Source organism: Halichoerus grypus, chromosome 15 (genome assembly GCF_964656455.1).
Source record: "Halichoerus grypus chromosome 15, mHalGry1.hap1.1, whole genome shotgun sequence".
NCBI lineage: Eukaryota > Metazoa > Chordata > Mammalia > Carnivora > Phocidae > Halichoerus > Halichoerus grypus.
In genome coordinates, this window is record NC_135726.1 from 49,794,761 (window position 1) to 49,814,721 (window position 19,961).

At 51.7% G+C, this 19,961-nt stretch overlaps 1 protein-coding gene across 3 annotated transcripts; it reads right to left on the reverse strand.

Moving 5' to 3' along the window:
• On the reverse strand, positions 1–19,062 carry CD177 (CD177 molecule). Of its 3 annotated transcripts, none has more exons than XM_078062979.1 (9): positions 18,635–19,062; positions 6,196–6,336; positions 5,215–5,400; positions 4,188–4,307; positions 3,888–4,004; positions 1,899–2,039; positions 999–1,184; positions 731–865; positions 1–476 (listed from the first exon to the last, which is right to left on the reverse strand). In XM_078062979.1, the coding sequence occupies exons 1-9, from the start codon at positions 18,798–18,800 to the stop codon at positions 256–258; spliced, it is 1,413 nt and encodes a 470-aa protein (XP_077919105.1). In that variant the 5' UTR covers positions 18,801–19,062; the 3' UTR covers positions 1–255. The 3 variants fall into 3 exon arrangements, with proteins under 3 accessions (XP_077919105.1, XP_077919104.1, XP_077919106.1); XM_078062978.1 differs by lacking the exon at positions 18,635–19,062 and adding an exon at positions 6,410–6,538; XM_078062980.1 differs by lacking the exons at positions 1,899–2,039; positions 18,635–19,062 and adding an exon at positions 6,410–6,547.
• Between the last annotated feature and the right edge of the window lie 899 nt (positions 19,063–19,961).

The window sequence follows — 19,961 nt, forward strand, 5'->3', positions numbered from 1 at the left end:
TTCAGGGAAAGGACGATGTCTTTATTATCAGACACATGTGGCCACTCTTGACCTCTCCCAGAGGTCAAGTTCAGCTTTCCCCAGCTGCTTCTATATGTTGTTATCAGGCCATGAGGTATGTGGGTGTGCTGAGGGATGATGATTCACGGAGAGGACAAGGAAATAATTCAGTGTCCAAGGCTGTTTGGTTATGAGGTCAGAAGGAAGGTTGGTTTAGGGGGTCAGCAAGGAGTTAAGAATCATAGGGGAATGGGGTCAGCAGAGAGGCATCCCACACCAGAGGGCTAGGGATAGTCCAAGCCCCACCACCCAAGCCAGTAAGGGCACGGGGGCTGCTCCAGCTTGGAGAATAAAGTCCAGCTTTTCCTCAGAGTTCTCAGTCACAGAGAAGACCCCAATTTTCCGGGCATGGTTCAACAAGGAGCTGGAAGCTTGGGTCACGCAGCCCTGAATGTTCAATTTAGACCGTATCCCACCTACAGAGTGAGTCAGAGAGGTTTCAAAAGATAGCACACTTAAAGTCCTAAGACCCAGGAATCCCAGATCCTCCCAGCCCCCTCAGACTGGGAGACCGCGCTTAGTCCTCTCCTCCCTCAGACCTAGAAATCTGAGTTCCCAGGCCCCCCACCCTCAAACCCTTGAGTCAGGGCCTCAAGTACCCTCCCACCTCAGAACCACTGAATCCAGGCCCCCAACCCTGCATTCCTGGGACCCGGTCATCAGCACTTACCTTCCTGGATCTTAATGTAACCACTGTAACAATGAGTGGTGCCACTGGGGCACATAACATTTTGGGGATTTTCTGGGCAGGATCCAAAGAAGTTCACACAGACGGGACACTGCAAATTTCCCGGGGCAGGGGCAGCTGCAAAGTAGAGAGAAGGTTGGGGTGCACGGCTCAGCTCCTAGCTGGAGCCACCCTCTTCGATCCCCGGAGTCTCTGTGTCTCCCCATCTCAGGGTGTCCCCGGTCCCACCCAACCTGCTGGGCTTCCGTACCTGGACGAGGGAGAGAGTTCAACAGGACGCTGGTATTGCTGGCCCTGTTACACCTGTTGGAGGAGCAGAAATGGGCATAGGAGGCCACCAGCACTCCAGGGGGCCCCGAATGTACGGTGATCGTAGGGGCATCCTGCGTCTTGCCCTTGCTGCAGCCTTTGCTTCCTACTATGATTGATTTGTGTCCTGGGGGGAAGGGGCGAGAGAGCAAAAGCTGGGCTGGGGGAGTGGGGCTCTGATGACCAAAGGCAGGAGGCAGAGCCGGGGGTGCTCCCTGACGCTCAGCAGGCAGGCAGAGGGTGAGTGCAGGTGCCTGAGTTCTAGAGCCCGGGGCACACCGAGGGTAGGGGGAAGGCGGGGGCCAGGGCCAGCTCTGCCGTCCTTCAGTTATTCCTCAAACGCCGCCTGCTCAGGACAGCCTCCCCGGAGCACCCGCTTTCACACGGGAACCTTCACTTAACTCTCCCTACCTCCTTTCCCCACAAGGTTGCTCTTATCCTCACATCCGTATCTTTACTCTGTTTTGTGTTTGTGGTTTGTTTTTTCGTCCCCACTGGCGTGTAAAGCCTGAGGAAGGAGGATGGAGGGGTCCACAGTGCCCCACAACAGCTGCCTGGCACATGGCGGGGACTCAAGAAATCTCCAATGAACTCAGTGAGCTTACTCTGTGCCGGCTCTGTTCTTGCCCCGCCCCCCCACCCCGCACGGACCGTGACAACCCCCCAGCAAGGGAGGTGGTATCACTGCTGTCATTTCTCCCTGTTTCCAGAAGGGCGAACTAAGGCCCAGAAGAAGGAAGGCCTGAGCTTAGAACTTGAGGCATGAGGGGAACCCAGCAGGAAATTCAGGGGACAGGACCCAGGGTGGGGACACTCGGGACCCTGAGTGCAGCCCACGTACCTACATCAACGAGCAGAAGTGTCTCCTGACACACCTCCCCAACGTTACAAAGCTCGTAGTGATCTGTGGTCCACCTGAGGGGCGTCCGAGACAGGTTTTGATTGCTGTACAACGTGACCCCCCGTTGACAGGTCAGAAAAGCTGGGGAGAAGGAGTTGCTGTGTAAGGGTCTGTGTAAGCCAGGGAATCAGCCATGGCCGTCCCTCTGGGTCCCGTGCTTGGGAAGGTGGCCACATTCTTGGGTCATTCTCCAGGTGACCTGGCCACAGAGTCTCTCAATATCAGATTTAGAAGGGACCTTGGAAGTCGGGGTCCCATTCACATTCTTTAACCTGTTTTTTTTTTTTTAAGATTTTATTTATTTGACAGAGAGAAACACAGTGAGAGAGGGAGCACAAGCAGGGTGAGTGGGAGAGAGAGAAGCAGGCTTCCTGCCGAGCAGGGAGCCCGATGTAGGGCTCGATCCCAGGACACTGGGATCATGACCTGAGCCGAAGGCAGACGCTTAACGACTGAGCCACCCAGGCGCCCCATCTTTACCTTGTTTTTGCCTGAACACCTGCGGGAGCCTTTCTCAAGGGTCCTTGAGGAAGGCCCCTCCTCCCTTTGGGTGTGACAGGCACCAAGGCTCTTCCTTGGCCTACGTCAAACTCTACTTGCCCTTTCTGGCGCTCGGGGCCCTCATCTGGATGAGGAGGGTAGCCTGCCACTATATGTATATATATATACATATATATATATATATATATACATATATATATATATATATATAAAGATTTATTTATTTATTTGAGAGAGAGAAAGGGGGGAGGGGCAGAGGGAGAGGGAGAGAAAGAAACCCAAGCAGACCCACAGCTGAGCGTGGAGCCCGACGTGGGGCTGGATCCCACAACCCTGAGATCACGACCCAAGCCGAAGCCAAGAGCTGGACATTCAACCACTGCACCACCCAGGCGCCCGCACCATATATTTCTTTCCAGACCGAAATGCTCAGAAGCCTAGTGCGCACTGAGCGTCTACCACGTGCCAGGCTGTGGCAGTTGCTGTGCATGGACCAGCCCATGAGTCTCGTAGGGAGCTCCCCTCGCCCGGATTACCTCATTTCCTCACGGCAACCTCCAGTGTAGGTGGCTTAATCATCATCACCCCAACATCAAGTTGGGAAACAGAGGCAGAGGACTCGTGCAGGAGGCGCAGAAGCTTGCCCCATGTCCCAACCCAGGTGACTGGCAGAGCTGAGCTCAGAACGCAGGTGTTCCGGCTCCTTGGGGCGGGTGACGACCATCCTCGGCCACCTCCAGCCCCCGAGCCCTCGGGAAAACCACGAGTCTAAACCTTCTCTTTAGACCTCACATGGCCAGCAGGGATGGGTTCCTCGACGCAGAAGCACCCGGGCTGGTGAGGAGGCATCCACAAACGTGGCACCTTCACCACGGCCCCTCGAGGGAGGCCTGCTCATCTCCCAGCTACGCAGATGACAAAACCACCCTCTGCTGCCTGCTCCGAGCCTCATCCCACTCCCCCCCCAGCCCCCAGCCCCCCGCTTCCCCATCTTGCTCAATGGCACCTCCTTTCTTGCAGCTGCGCCGGGAAAATATTGCTGTCACTTTGGACAATTGCCTTTCTCTTAGGTTGCACCCATCAGGAAATCCTGTGGCTTCAGCCACAAAATACCGCCAGGACCCTGTGGGCTTCTCACCAGCTCCACTGTTTCCCCCAGAGACCACTGGCCCTCACCTGCTTCGCCCCGATTTCCCGGCCCCACCCCCAGCAGCCATGGGGGAATCCTCATAAGGGGGTAAGTCCATTCATGTCCCTCCTCTGCTCGGAAGACTCCAAAAGGTCCCGATCCCTCTCAGCATAAAACTCCTAGTCCTTAAACTCTGCCGCCAAAGGCCCAGGGATCTGGTCTTAATAACCATTCAGATCGCTCGAGGCTCCTCGCTATGTCCCCCACCCCTGCGGGGCTTCTTGCGAGCTGACACTCACCACTGGGGCTGCAGTCCTCGCTCATTTCGATGGGCCCGATTTTCTGAATCCCGTTGAGCAGGTTGCAGCCTGCTTGGGACGTGCATCCTTGGACTCTCAGAACTCTGAAGCTATCCCCTGTGGACCGGGGCAGGGAGGGAGACGCTGCTAGGACCACCCCGCCCCCGGGGGAGCCGCCCTCCTCAGGTCCCAGCTTCTGTCCCTCACCAGAGAACCCGATCTTGGTCCTCAGACTCCTCCTCCTGCTGCTTTAGTGCCCCACATCCCATGGCCCACGGGGGACCCCCTGTCCTGGCTCACCTTCCCTGAGCCCAATTGCCCCACGGTAGCAGTGCGTGCTCCCGGCTGGGCAGGTCAGTTCTGTGGCAGACTCGCAGTCTTCTGTAGACAAGCAGACTGGACACCTCAGGGAGCCCGGGCCTGGGGAGGTGAGGTAAGGGCTCTGGATCCGATGGGGGCCTGCTCTCCACCGCCCCCCCCCACCCCGCCACTTTGCTGGTCCCAAGAAGCAACCTCCCCAGTCTCCTACAAACGCGCCCTCCTTGGGTCCTCCCTTGCAGGCACGCCAGGGAATCAGGGACAGGTGGCAAGGGAGAGAGCAAGGGCCAAGGGGTGGGGCAAGAACCCCGGAGGGGTCACCTGGGCCTGAGTACAGGAGGAGGCGCGGGGGGGGGGGAGGATTCACCCACAGGTTCCACGAAACAGTCCGAGAACACTAGAGCCCCGGGTTCACAAACTATTCCAAAGAGTAGAGAAACACGAAACATTGCCCCAAACCTGATCTGGGGATACCAGACAAGGATGGTGTGGTCCATGACACTGTAATAGTGTTGTGTGGTCACACGGGAACCACATTGCTGGTGAGCACAGCACAACACACAGAGCTGTGCAATCACTTTTGTAGTCCTGACTAATGTCACACTGTGTGTCAACTAGGCTCAAGTTTTAAAAAAAAATTTTTTTTTTAAGTTCCAGGCTAATTTCACTTTGGAAGAGGAACGGCCAAAACCCTAAATAAAACATGAGTGAATCAAATTCTAACTCGAAGAAGAAAAAGAAGGAGGAGGAGGAGGAAGGAGCCTGCACTAGGTTAAGGCCAAGCCCGAGTCTAAGTGAGGTGGCTGAACACCAGGAAATCCCTGTGGTTTGCGGCTCCAGGACCAATAGAAGAAGGGGTGCTGAGGGAGGGAGTCCCAGAGAGAGCAGACAGGGAGTCGGGAGGGAGGAGGGATCCAAATGGTCGCTCCCTCTGTGCTCACTTCCACTCCTCAGCCCTGCTGCTCCCCTGCGCCCACCAGCCCCTTCCCTCCCCACTCCCCCCTCACACCTGCAGTGGAGGGCAGGTTCCAGAGCGGGAGGCTGGTGGACAGGCTGTTGCAGTTGTCCTTCTCCCGGCACACATGGGTGTAAGAGAGGACAGTGAGGCCAGGGCCTGCACTGTGCTCCCTGATGAGGACATCCTGATCCGCCACTGAGGTGCAGCCCTTGTCGATCACCACGCTCACTTGGGGTCCTGCACCAAAAGAGAGTCAGGCCCTGGACTCCTGGGTCTGAGGGAGGAGGGGCTGGGGATCAGGCCTCCTGGGTCTGAGGGAGGAGGGGCTGGGGATCAGGCCTCCTGGGTCAGAAGGAGGAGGGGGCTGGGGGCCTGACCCCTGGGTCTGAGGGAGGAGGGGCTAGTGGCCTGGACTCCTGGGTCTGAGGCAGGAGGGGCTGGGGGCCTGGACTCCTGGGTCTGAGGGAGGAGGGGCTGGGGACCTGGACTTCTGGGTCTGAGGCAGGAGGGGCTGGGGGCCTGGACTCCTGAGTCTGAGGGAGGAGGGGGCTGGGGGCCTGACCCCTGGGTCTGAGGGAGGAGGGGCTGGTGGCCTGGACTCCTGGGTCTGAGGCAGGAGGGGCTGGGGGCCTGGACTCCTGAGTCTGAGGGAGGAGGGGCTGGGGACCTGGACTTCTGGGTCTGAAGCAGGAGGGGCTGGGGGCCTGGACTCCTGAGTCTGAGGGAGGAGGGGGCTGGGGACCTGGACTTCTGGGTCTGAGGCAGGAGGGGGCTGGGGGCCTGGGGGCCTGGACTCCTGGGTCTGAGGCAGGAGGGGGCTGGGGACCTGGACTTCTGGGTCTGAGGCAGGAGGGGGCTGGGGGCCTGGACTCCTGGGTCTGAGGGAGGAGGGGGCTGGCGGCAGGACTCCTGGGTCTGAGGCAGGAGGGGCTTCCGAGTCCTTACACAGAGTACAGTAGGACTGGGCAGGGAAGAATGCTTCTCCCGGGAGAGGGTGGGAGTCAAGCTTGGGGCCCACAGGGCCTTCCTCACCGTTCTCAATGAGGATCAGCGTATCTTGGCAACCCCAGCCATCCTCACATAACTCCTGGCCAGTTGTCCACTCAAGGGGCAGTTCCGATACATTCCTCAGAGAATTATGTGTCCCCCGCTGACAGATCAGGGCCTGCACTCCTGAGATGGGAAGAGAAATCCATCTGAGCCCATCCTCCAGGAAAATGCCCTCCCAGGTCAGGGTCTCACTCACGGGGCAGCATGAGGGTGGCGCCCAGGAGAGCCAGCTGCAGGGCAGGGCTCATGGTCAGGGTGGCTGGAACTCTCCCTCCTGTTCTTTCTTCTGGGTACCCCACCCTTTTATATCTTGCCAGGAAAGGGCGGGAGGGAGAGCCCTGATAGAGGAGGTCTGAGTCCACCCTCTTAGTCTCACTGGATAAGAAATCCTGGTCTCCCCTCCTTCGCCGGACCCAGGAGTCCAGGCTCCCTGACCCCCCAACACTTAGAAACATCCCGGCCCCCAGGCCCCCCTGGTCCAGCTCCCCAGCCCCCTTTCCTCCTGCGCCCCACCTGGCAGGTGCCCACCCCCACACTGTTTCAGGGTAGTTTGGGAAGGAGGTTTCCTCAGGGCATCCTGGCCACCTTCTGGCCCCAGGTGGGGATGTTGGGGATATGGCCCAACTGCCTGTGAGGACACTGTGCAGTGGGGGCTGGTTACTCCCTACTCGAAACTCTGCCCACCAGGGGTTCTTGCTTCTCCTTTCTTTCTTGCTTACATTGCTTGCCTTTTTATTCCCATTTTCCCCGATGTTCCCTCCTGCTTTCTATTCCTCTGTTCTCCCCACTCCTAACGCAAGAGGAGCTGGGGTTCCTTCCGTCTGGGGAGGGGAGAGGGGAGGGGGGTGGTCGTGGAAAGTGAGTTTCTGTCAAAGACAGGATATCCCTTGACAAAGCAGAGTTTCTTCCCTGGGATGTGCCAACAACCAGCTCTGCAGAGAAACAGCATCAGCGCAACGTGCCTTGTAACAGGGGCCTATTTCTGTGTATAAAACTCAGACTTTGAGCTACTGATCACTTAACAATCAGCTCGCAACATTCTGAAATGTTTAGCCATCGGCTTTTGCAAGCCTGTACAAACCAGCTCCAGCACGCTGGGGAGGAGAGGGCCAGGGAAGAACAGGAGCCTTGGCAGTGACCGCAGAGCCGACAAGTGGGTGTATGAGGAAGAGGAAGGTGGGGTGGGGTGGTGACAGCAGCAGAGGGGGGAGAGAGGTGAACGTGAACCTTATAATTCTAAGTCTCTTCTTGACATCTTTATACATTCTGTTTTATGTTTGCAAGTGTAACGTTGCCACGCGGGCAGAGACATGATTCCCACCGCATCTACACCACTCATGGGACACACAGTGAGTACTCAATATGTACTGATTGATTGAACAAACGAATGAAAGGTGGGGGAAGGTGGGAACAGAGTATTTGCATAGGTCGTGCACCATGGGAACACTACTCCCTCCCCAACGAGTCCCCTTGTTGCGTGGAAATGGTGCCCTCTGGAGATGTGTGCGACCTGAAGCAGTGTTTCTGGAAGGAGAGGAGAAGGAAGGATAGGCAAAGACACACAGAGGGTCATACGTGGTCAGTGAAACGTCTTGCTTTTAGTCCACAAATATTCACTGAGGCTGGGCTCTGTGCCAGGCACCATCCCCGTTGCTGGGGGACTCGGGAAGACCAACAGGAATGAGGCCCAGCTTTTGTTGAGCTCACACCCGAGTGAGAGAGAGAGACACTGAGCAAACACGGGAGCGCGCGCGTGCGCACGTACACACACACACGCATACACACGCAGGGTGCTGAGTGCTGGGCAGGGTGAAGACCAGGTGATGTGAAAGGAAGTGAGTGAACTGGATCAGGGCAGGGCTCCCGGAGGAGGTGAACTATGAGCTGAGAACAGAATGCAAAGAAAGAGTTTGTCATGGAGGGCATGTGGGAAAGGCATTCCAGCCAGAAGGAAGAGCAGGTGCAAAGGCCCTGAGGTGGGACCACTCTTGGCTTATGTGAGGATTAGAAAGAAAGCAGGTGGTTCGGCTGCAGAGAAGGAAGGGGGAATCGATGGGTGCTGAGGGTAGAGAGGCTGGCAAGGGCTTGGCAATGCAGGCCTGAGTCAGGATATTAAGGCAACCTTCCTGGGAGTCCCACATATTTCAAGGGGCAAATGCAAGGCTGGGCGTGGAACTATTTAGCAAAAAGTCTTACAGTTGTAGGTGTGTGAAACTCTGCTACCAGGCCGGATCTTGTTGCTCCCTGATTGTGAGGCCTTGGGTCATTCATTTCCCCTCTCCCAACTGCCTCATCCTCTTCTGTAAAGTAAGGGTGATGATTATCGGCACCTCATGGGTTGCTCATGGACCCAGAAGCTCAAGAATGAGCAAAGTGGAAAGAGCCAAGATGTCCATCAACAGATGAATGGATAAAGAAGATGTGGTATATATATACAATGGAATATTATGCAGCCACCAAAAGGAATGAGATCTTGCCATTTGCAACGACGTGGATGGAACTGGAGGGTATTATGCTGAGCGAAATAAGTCCAACAGAGAAAGACATGTATCATATGACCTCACTGATATGAGGAATTCTTAATCTCAGGAAACAAACTGAGGGTTGCTGGAGTGGGGGGTGGGGTGGGAGGGATGGGGTGACTGGGTGATGGACACTGGGGAGGGTATGTGCTCTGGTAAGCACTGTGAATTGTGCAAGACTGTTGAATCTCAGATCTGTACCTCTGAAACAAATAATGCAATATATGTTAAGAAAGAAAAAAAGAAGAAGAATGTCGCAGGAGGGGAAGAATGAAGGGGGAGAAATCGGAGGGGGAGAAGAACCATGAGAGATGATGGACTCTGAAAAACAAACTGAGGGTTCTAGAGGGGAGGGGGGTGGGAGGATGGGTTAGCCTGGTGATGGGTATTGAGGAGGGCACGTTCTGCATGGAGCACCGGGTGTTATGCACAAACAATGAATCATGGAACACTATATCTAAAACTAATGATGTAATGTATGGGGATTAACATAACAATAAAAAAATTAAAATAAAAAAAAAAGAATGAGCAAAGAGGGGGCGCCTGGGTGGCTCAGTCATTAAGCGTCTGCCTTCAGCTCAGGTCATGTCCCAGGGTCCTGGGATCGAGCCCCGCATCGGGCTCCCTGCTCAGCAGGGAGTCTGCTTCTCCCTCTCCCACTTCCCCTGCTTGTGTTCCCTCTCTCGCTGTGTCTCTCTCTGTCAAATAAATAAAATCTTTAAAAAAAAAAAGAATGAGCAGGGAGGCTGGGTTCATTTGAGAAAGACCCTGCAATGCAACCATGGGTGTATACAGTGACTCTTCCCCTATACCAGAAAAACTGGGGGCCACTGATCCGGGGGAGTTGGGCACTGGCCAAAGGCATAAATGCTCAGGCCTTGCAGGGATTCTTCGGATGATGGCTCTGGACAGACATGAATCGCTGCCATGAAGGAGGTCAGGGCTCCTGCACGGTCCTATAATATAGTTCAGAGGGACCCGGATCATCTGAGTTTCTACAGAACATCACACTGCTCCACTTCATTGACAGATTTATGTTATTTACTCAGACACAGTGAACAAGAGGTAGCAAGCACCCTTGATGATTCAGGAGGAAGACATGTGTGTGCCAGAGGGTGGGCAATAAGCGCCCCCCCCATCATGTTGGTGTAAATCCTAGGGGCCCAGAGGTCTAGGGCATGTCCCCCAACAGTAGCCCCCTGTATCAGCGGAAGAGACTTTCCAAAGCCCTCAGTGGACGTCTGAAACTGTGGGAGTACCAAGCTCCATATGTACTCTGTGCCTTTCCTGTCCATACATACGTATGATAAAATTCGATTTATAAATTAGAGGCAGTAAAAGATTAATCACAATGACTAATAATAAAATAGACCGATTATAAGATACTATAATACAAGTTGTGTGCATGTGGTCTCTCTCTCAAAGTATCTTATTGTGCTGGACTCACCCTTCTCTGTGTGATGACAGGAGATGATAAAATGCCCACCTGATGGGGTGAAGGGAGGGGAATGACGCAGACCCGGTGACCAGTGTTCAGCGAGTCCTGGTCTTCTGACCGTATGTCCGAAGGGGGATCATCTGCTTCCAGACCACGGCTTACTGCAGGGGTGGGGGAGGGGGTGCTGCTGTACTCCTTCTGAGACAATTTGCTACACCTTTAGAAAAAAGATCCCTTAAGATTTGGGGTGGGGGGGCGGATGTAGCACATTTGACATGCTACTCCTACTCATTTCTGAGCAAACCCACAAGACTGCCAGTTTTGGGTCTTTTTTTTAAGATTTTATTTATTTGACAGAAAGCACAAGCAGGAGGAGCAGGAGAGGGAGAAGCAGGCTCCCAAGACTGCCAGTTTTGAGTAGATCCTAGAGTAGGAAGGGACTCGAATGAAAGGCATGTGACCCAACGTCGTCAAAAGCTTCTGTGATATAAAGAGATAATAGGATAATCACAGTGAGAAACTCAGGGTTTGGAAGCAAAGATACGTCTCCTTCTACAAATAACTGTCTTCCATTTAGAAAGCAGCTCCTGGGGCACCTGGGTGGCTCAGTCGGTTAAGCGTCTGCCTTCGGCTCAGGTCATGATCTCAGGGTCCTGGGATTGAGCCCTGCATTGGGCTCCTGCTCAGTGGGGAGCCTGCTTCTCCCTCTCCCTCTGCCCCTGCCCCCGCTCATGCTCTCTCTCTCTGTCAAATAAATAAATAAATAAAATCTTGAAAGAAAGCAAGCAAGCAAGCAAGCAAGCAAGCAAGCTCGTGGCTCCTTACTGTGTCCCAGGGGAGTCTGCATACTGGACTCTGGGCCACCAAGGGCATCCTGACCTGCACTGCACATCACATACTGGGCATGCACAGCAGCATCCATCATCCACGGGAAAGGTGTGTGTGGTGTGTATGAGATCAGGCTCTCGCAGGTCCGGAGGGCACAGGCGAATGCCTCAGTAGGTGGCTCAGATGCCCATGGTCCCTCCTTCTGCTGCCTCTCCCTCTGCTTGCCCCTATGGGTCCATGGGGATACCCTGTGATCTGTTCACAGAGAAGGGATGGAACAGACCAGGTTTATGCACAGATCTGTACGGCGGGCTGGTGCCAGGCGGTGGGTAGCTGCTGTTTAGCCCTGCACCCCTGTGGCCCTGAATGACGTAGGAGGGGGAGAGGGTTAGCCTGGTGATGGGTATTAAAGAGGGCACGTTCTGCATGGAGCACTGGGTGTTATGCACAAACAATGAATCATGGAACACTACATCTAAAAAAAAAAAAATTATTTGTTGCTGAAAAAAAAAAAAAAGAATTTCCACTGGGGGCGTGCCTGGGTGGCTCAGTTGTTAAGCGTCTGCCTTTGGCTCAGGTCATGATCCCAGGGTCCTCGGATCGAGCCCCGTGTTGGGCTCCCTGCTCAGCAGGAAGCCTGCTTCTCCCTCTCCCACTCCCCCTGCTTGTGTTCCCTCTCTCACTGTGTCTCTCTCTGTCAAATAAATGAATAAAAAAAAAAAAAGAATTTCCACTGGGTTTTTTGATAGTTAAAAAAAAAAAACAAAAACTGAACCTGGGGTGCCTGGGTGGCTCAGTTGATTAAGCATCTGACTTCAGCTCAAGTCATGATCTCAAGCCATGACCTGGGATTGACCCCTACATCGGGCTCTGTGCTGAGCACAGAGTCTACTTGTCCCTCTCCTTCCCCCACTGCTCCTCCCGCCACTGATGCTCATTCTCGCTCTCTCTCTCAAACAAATAAATTAATAATAAAATCTTTAGGAAAAAAAGCAGATAATCTTCTAGATCTAAGGAAGGCTAAATCTAATGTTTTCATTAGTCTTAAATTTTCTGAACCATGTCAACTTGGCCCTGCTGGTTTAAAATCAGAGCAATGGGCATCCATTCCCTGTGTTTAATTTATCAACAGTGATCTACACCTCGTCATTGGTTTAAAAATAAAGAAGTGTTCTAATCCAGTATGGTGGCCTTTATAACTTTTAAGACCAAGCGGCCATCTGAGTGTCTCCATAGCCTGTCCCAGGGACAGAATATCCAGCCCACTTCCACGGAGCTGCACAGCCTTGGGTGGGGTCTTTGAGTCCCTCAAATGACCATGATGGGGGCAGCACACTGAACCCCCAGAGACTGTCACTGTTTACAAGTCCTCGTGGGAAGGGAAAGGTCTGAGTGGTGTGGACACAGGGCTGGAGGAGGTGAAGGTGTTGAAAGAGGACAGATCAAAGGATCCAAGGGAGCTGAAGGGAAAGTCAAAGGGCCAAACAGGAGGAAGGAGGAACAGGGAAGGATGGCAGAGGAGGAGGTTTCAGATGTGCCAGATTGCTGAATTCCCAAGGTGCCCCAATTAGCCATTAACATTCCCAAGGGTATCTCAGAAAACCTCGCCATTTCTGAAGCTTTGGAGCGAAAGGAGGGCAGAATGGTGAAGACTGTGGTCAGCGGGGCAGGGGGGCAGGAAGATGGCAGTGGCCCCTGGGATGAGCAGACTGTGAGGAAATCTTGAAAGGGACAGTGGAAATTGTCCCACAGCACTACTTTCCTCTCATACACAATCCCGGGGTCCTAGAGGAAACGGAGCCCCACTGGCGCGTGGGAGAACTGCAAGGTTCCTGTCAACACAAACAGAGCTACTGGTGTCCAGAAGATCTGGAGCACCAAGAGCCAAATGGTAAACCTGGGCCTCTCCGGGGCACCTGGGTGGCTTAGTTGATTAAGCCTCTCCCTCTGGCTCCGGTCGTGATCCCAGGGTGTTGGGATCAAGCCCCGCATGGGGCTCCCTGCTCGGTGGGGAGTCTGCTTCTCCCCCTGCCTGCTCCTCCATCCCACTTGTGCTCTCTCTCTCTCAAATCAATAAAGAAAATCTTAAAAACAAACCAAAAAGCCAAAAACCCAAAACGTGGGCCTCTCGGTCACCCAGCTGGTAAACAGACTGCAAGGTCACGAGACATGCCTTGTGTTGTGAGAAAGGAAACCATGGTTCTCCTATAGAGCTGCCATATCAATAGTTGCTGGGATTCGTGCAACAGCTAGGAGCCCTTCCTGCGTGTGAGAACATGATGATAGAATGACTCATTGCCGGGTTATAACAGGCTGGTGGGAAGCAGACAAGCGCACACTTGCCATGTCCGGTAACGAGTCAATCATGTTCCCTATCAAACTTTGGGTCATGGAGTTCATGGTAGAAGCTGTAGCTACCTTTGTCCTGCATAAGGTAAGAAGGTATATCCCAGGTTTGTTGATGACATTTCTGGAGAACCAATGGAAATTCATGGATTGGTTTAAAAAGATGAGCCAATTTCTATTGAAGAGAACTCTTACTTATGTCATTGACAAACTTATTTCTGTTGTACATAATATGACTGATGGAAAATTCTTGATAAATATGCCATATTGTTTTGCACACAAGATGTTTTCTAAACCGAATGATGTGATTGTGGTTTAACTACTCGTCTACCTGTGTAATCTGAACTTTCTGTGAGAATTCTTGTCATTGAAAAACTTATTTCTGTTGTACACAATATGATTGACGGAAAAAAAAATTTTTTTCACAGAAAATTCGTGATAAATATGCCATATTGTTTTGGACACAAGATGTTTTCTAAACTAATCGGTGAGCACTATATCAAAAACTAATGATGCGCTATATGAAGAATTTATATAAACCTACGGGTTTTTACCTTCATCAGATCTTTCTCCTCCCCCGCTCAGAGCACATTTCAGGTTCCTCCTGAATCTGTGCCTCCCAGATTTCAAAAAAAGTTTTGTTTTGCTTTGCAGCCTCAGTTCTTTCTTTTTTGGCACAAAGGAGCAAATAAACTTATCAACAAATGGAGTGTCTGCAGCCTTATTGCCCCGTCCTAGGCTGACTTCTTTCTCCTGTGTGGCTCAGGCTCTGTGGCCAGGATCCGAGGAGGAGGAGGGAAAAACCACGGTGGATGAGAAAGAGAGCTCCATGCCATGGCGTAGGGTGGGCTGGGGAGGGAGGGGTCTGTGGCCTGGCTGGGATTTGCTGCATGGAGGATGGGGGTGGGGATGGTTTCCAAGACATAATATTGGGGGCTCAGCATCCCGGGGGGCTTTGGAGATGACTCCTCTCTGAAGACTTGGAAAACTGGAGTCTGGGCTGCTCTGAAGCTTCAGCCTCCACATTGGAAACACAGCTTGGAAATGGCAACCTCGAACTCAGCCCCACAAGCCCCGGGCCCCCGCCAACAAAGAGACATGGGGGACTGGTCCATCCTCATGAATCTGTCTGCTCCCTTGGAGACCCCCACCCAGGGGTCTGTAAATATGCTTTGTAGCCTGGCAGGCAGCTGTGAGAGCTGGACGCCCCCCGCTCCTGGGGGCCAAAAGCCTTTCCCACCACCCCATCTGCACAGGTGACTTCACACACAGTTTGGGGATCCCGTGGCTGGTATCACACCCGAGGCACCCTTGGTGGCAAATGCAGGAACTCTGGGGGCTGTCTGCTTGACAGTTTCAAAAGCACCTACTAGTAGAAAGGCCCTTTTATTTATGAAGAAATAAAACTGGCTGCCAAGTGCCCTGAACCCCACAGAGTGCCCCCCCTCCCCTTTCAAGTTGACCCCCATCCAAGGCTCGGCAGATTCTGCCCCCTTTTCTCATTGCATCCGGGCTCTGCCCACTCTGAGGTCACCCGGCCTCAGTCCCCTTCCTGACGGACTCCTGTCCTCCCTGTGCCCCGCAAACTGCTCTCCCCATGTCTTCCAGTTACACCAAAACCCCCTGGAGGATCTTGATAATGGGTCTATGAGCTGAAGGGTCCTTGGGGAAGAAATGAGACCTTTGCCTTCTAGAAGAATCCTGAGTGACGCTGAAACTGCCCGACACAGGCTCTGCTTTGATCTGGACCCTGGGAAACCCTGGCCCTCCCTGCCCAAACCAGGATCCCTCAACCCTGTTGCCTTTCTTTCCCTTTGTGCCCTCCACCCCCTCCATTCCCCCCAGCCTGACAACCACACTGCTCCTGACCTGAGCCCCCTTCCTCCCCAGAATGGCCTCTGGCCTGTGTGATCCCCGTGCCCCACAATCCTTCCTGGCTCTCTGGACTCGGCTCCCCCACTGGACTCTAGCCCCCCCCTCCCTCCACCTCCTGCCCTATTTCCCCTGATCATCAGGGCCCCTCTGCCAAACCTTGAGCCCCTGCGCCCCCGTAGTCTCTGTCTGCAGTTCTCTGGGCTTCTATCGCTTAATGGCTCCCCAGTCGGCCAGGAGCTCTCCCAAATCCAGTGCTTTGTCTTTAGTGTCAGGGCACTCATCTCCATAACCATCTAACCTGTTTATAAACCTCTTCACGGGCCTGGTGCCCACAACCCCCTAATGGACTTCACTGTGCCCGAAAAGAGGTGTCTGTACGGATGCCCACCCTTCTCAGACTCTGGGAAAATGCTTTTCTTCTCCCTTCTAGCTTCTGGAGGCTGTCCTCATTCTGGGTTCTGGTCCCCCATCACACCCATCTTCCCTCCTCTCCCATCTTCTCTTTTCCTTCCTAGGCCAACACTCTCTCTCTCTCTCTCTTCAGATGACAGACCACCCAGATAGTCCAGAGTCATCTTTCCATCTCACAGGTGCAGTGTCTTTGCCAGGGAATGGAACATTCTCAGGATCCAAGGATAAAACTTAGGGTAACTTTGGGGGCAGTTTTCTGCTGTACCACAGTACTAAAGAACCCCAGTAATTTTCTCTTCATGTTAAAAAAAAAAAAAAAAGCTTTAAAAAAACTACCCAGTTGCAGTCCTGTGTCTGTGATCATGGTAACATGCCATCCCCCCACTTGTATCTCCTCATGCTCCCCAGCCCTCTAGAAGGGTCCCATTGCTTCCCATCAGAAACAACACCTTTGCTCCTTCTGATTTGCTCTTTTGCTGTTGGCAGATTATTCCAAAGAGGAGAACCTTTTCCTTTCACATCCTCGTATTCAAAGCAGACCAAATATCCAACAAAGTTTTGTCTTTGTAACAAAGAAAATACTGAATTCCACTTGGACATCCACAACACTTGATACCAAAGGCTCTTGTCAAAAGTTCTTAGACATAAACCCAGGTAATCTCAGCCTGAGGGAACCAGGACAAATAAAATTGCCTGACCATGAAACATTTGCAACTGTCTATGTATGTGCATTCGGGCTCTGTGCTAGGCTGTCATCTATCCTATGCTGGAAACAATGCCATTTCACACTGGGACAAAACTGTTCTCATCAAACCCATGCACCATACCTTGCTCCCAAAGTTGTTTTTCTACTCCCTGATTTCTCCTACCCAAGGATCATTCATGTGGAAGGATGATTATCTTTCCTACATAACTTTCGTTTTTTTAAGATTTTATTTATTTATTTACTTGAGAGAGAGAGAGAGAGAACATGAGTGAGGGAGGGGCAGAGCAGAGGAAAAGTGAGAAGTGGACTCCCCACTGAACAGGGAGCCTGATGCGGGGCTCAATCCCAGGACCCCAGGATCATGACCTGAGCCGAAGACAGACACTTAACCAACTGAGCCACCCAGGTGCCCCTATTTGGGATGAGGTGCTTCTCTGTACCATCCCCAAATGCCCAAGGGTCAGGAGGAAGAGGAAGGGAAGGGGGATGAGACCTAAAGCCCCAGTGACTATAGGGAGTTGAGGGGTTCAGAAGGAATGCACGGGTGTGCCAGTTAGGGATAAAGGGGTGGAGGATGTAGAGGTATTGATGGGGGACAATCAAAAGATTCAAGAGAGCCGAAGAAAACATCTAAGCTATAAAAAAGGATGAATAAGGATCAGGGGATGATGAGAACGGAAGTCTTAGATGAGCCAGGTTGGGGATTCCATGTTGCTGGAAATGCCCAATGAAGTCCCTCAGTGTCCTTAGGAGATGTTTGCCATTTCTGGAGATACTGAACTGATTTAGTGCCATAGTTGTAAAGCACAGTCAGCGACAGAAGAAAAGATGACAAACTACAGAATAAGATGACAAACTACCATGGATTAATAGATAGTCAAACCAGAGAGAAAAAAGTCTGAAAAGAGGGGCGCCTGGGCGGCTCATTCGGTTGAGCTCCCAGCTCTTGATTTCGGCTCAGGTCCTGGGATGCAGCCCCACATCAGCCTCCCTGCTCAGTGGGGACTCTGCTTGTCTCTCCCTCTGCCTTTCACCCCGCTTGTGCTCTCTCTCAAATAAAAGAAAAAAAATCTTTAAAAGGAAAAAAAACTTGAAAAGAGCAGGGAAAGAGTTCAGCTTGCTCAATCTCCTTCCTCCTGAAGGAAAGGGGAACAGAGCAACTGCTTCTTTGAAAATCCATCCTTTTTAGGAACAAAACCATGTCTCAGAAGACTTCATATTGTTAATATGTCCAAACCCCCAAAGTGATGTACACATTCAATGCAATCCACGTTAAAATCCCAATGGCATTTTTGGCAGGAAGTAGAAAAAAAAATCATCCCTCAATTCATAACCCCAAGGAGCCAGAACAATCTAGAAAAAGAAGAAGTGGGAGGCTTGTACATCCCAATTTCAAAACATATTACTGAGCTACAGGAAACAAAAGAGTGAGGTCCTGGCGTAGACACAGAGACACACACATAGACCAAATGAACAGAACAGAGAGCCCCCAAATAAAGCCTCCCACACATGGCCAAATGATCTTCCCCAGGGTGCTAATCCCACTCGAATGAGAAAGGACAGTCTCTTCAATGAAAAGGCTTGGGAAGACAGGATATCCACATACAAAGAAGGAAACCGGACCCTTCCTTTCTACCATACACAAAAATTAACTGAAAATAGATAATGCATCTCAACAGAGAACCGAAGACCGTGAAGCTGAGAGAGGAAAAGGGGAGAAAAGCTTCATGACATTGGATTTGGCAATGACGTCTGGGACATGACGCCAAAAGCACAGGCAACAAAAACCAACGAGAAAACCGGGGCCATTTCAAGCTTACAGACTGTTGGCCCTCAGGAGAAACAATCAACTGAGTGAAGAGGGAACCTACATAATGGTAAAAGGATTTGCAATTCCTATGTCTATTAAGGGATTCAAATTGAAAAGATGTAAAGAAACTCTAAAATTCACAACAACAAGGAAAACAAACTACCCAACTAAACAATGGGCAAAAATCTTGAAGAGACATTTCTCCAAAGATATGCAATGGCCACCAAGCTTCTGAGAACAGGCTCAGCACCAGTAATCATTACAGAAAGCAATCAAAGAACAAAGACATATCATGTCACACCCGTTAGGATGGCCACTATCAACAATAACCAAAAGAACCCAAAACCCAAAAACCGTAAAACAACTTGTGTTGGCGAGGATCTGGAGGAATTGGAACCCTGGCCCCATGTCGGTGAAAATGTAAAATGGCCCATCTGCCGTGGAACAAGGTGCAGAGTTTTCTCCAAATGAAGAAATAGACTTACCACATGATGGAGCAATCTCACTCCCGATTTTACATCCGTAAGAATTGGAAGCAACATTACGAAGGATCCTTGCACATCCCCGTTCGTTGCAGTGTTCTTCTCCAGAGTTAAGAGGTAGAAGCACCCACATGTCCACACAGAGGAATGGATAAAGAACGTGTGGCATCTACATAACAGAATGTTATTCTATCTTAGAAAAGAAGGTAATTCTGGACCTTCTGCGAAGTGAAATGAACATGTCACAGAAAGACAAATACCCTATGATTCCTCTTATATGTGTATCTAAAGTAGTGACATTTCAAAAACGGAAAGAACTGTGGGGGCAGTGGGGCAGACAGGGAGGAAACGCAGAGCTGTGGGTACAGATCCTCAGTCACAAAATGAACAGGTGCTACAGAGATGCGTTGTACGGCAATGAGAATATATACACCCTGCTGTACTATACACTGGTTCATGGCTAATGGTAGTAAATATAATGTTATGTGTTTTTTACTATAATTTTTAACAGATTTCTTTAAGGGAGAAACCGGGGTAAAGAACCCTGGGGCCTTTGAAACCTTCCTGCCTTCAAAGAGGAAGTTCTGGGTGTGACAAATACAAAGTGTTGGTGGGTGAGGTTCATTTCCTGTTCTCAATCAGGCCGTTTCACCCTAGATCGTTGCTTGTGGGATCTCTGAGCCCCTCAAGAGCCCACAGTTGGGGAGAGGCTCAAAGCTCCAGTGATGATCGGGAGATAATCGGGAGATATCGGGAGAAGGGCCGGGCAGGGATGGAAACAGGGGTAGAGGAGGTAGCAGTGTGGAAGGGGGACAGATGAAGGGATTCAAGAAAGCTGAAGAATCTAAAATGTGACATTAAAAAAGAAAAAGTAAAAAGGGGGTGCCTGGCTGGCTCAGTCCATAGAGCATGAGACTCTTGTCTCTAGGTGGTGGTCTCAAGCTTACTTTAAAAAATAAAAATAGAAGTTCTTGGGTGGCTCAGTTGGTTAAGCATCCAACTCTTGATCTCAGCTCAGGTTTTGATCTCAGGGTTTGTGTTCCAGCCCCGCGTTGGGCTCCATGCTGGGCATGGAGCCTATACTAAGAAAAATGTGTTTTAATTAAAAATGAAGTTTAAAATAATGGAAATCAAAAAAGGAAGAATGAGGACAGGGGACGGTGTGGAGGGAGACACCTTAGATGAGCAGGTTGGGAAGCTCCTGAGTCAGGTGCTCTGTGAGGCCATGGGAGCTCCCTTGTGTTTAAGAAAGCCTTTGCCTTTTCTGAAATACTAAATAGAATTAGCACCCTAAAGGGGAAGCGTCTAGCAGGCAGTGCAGAGGAGAGAG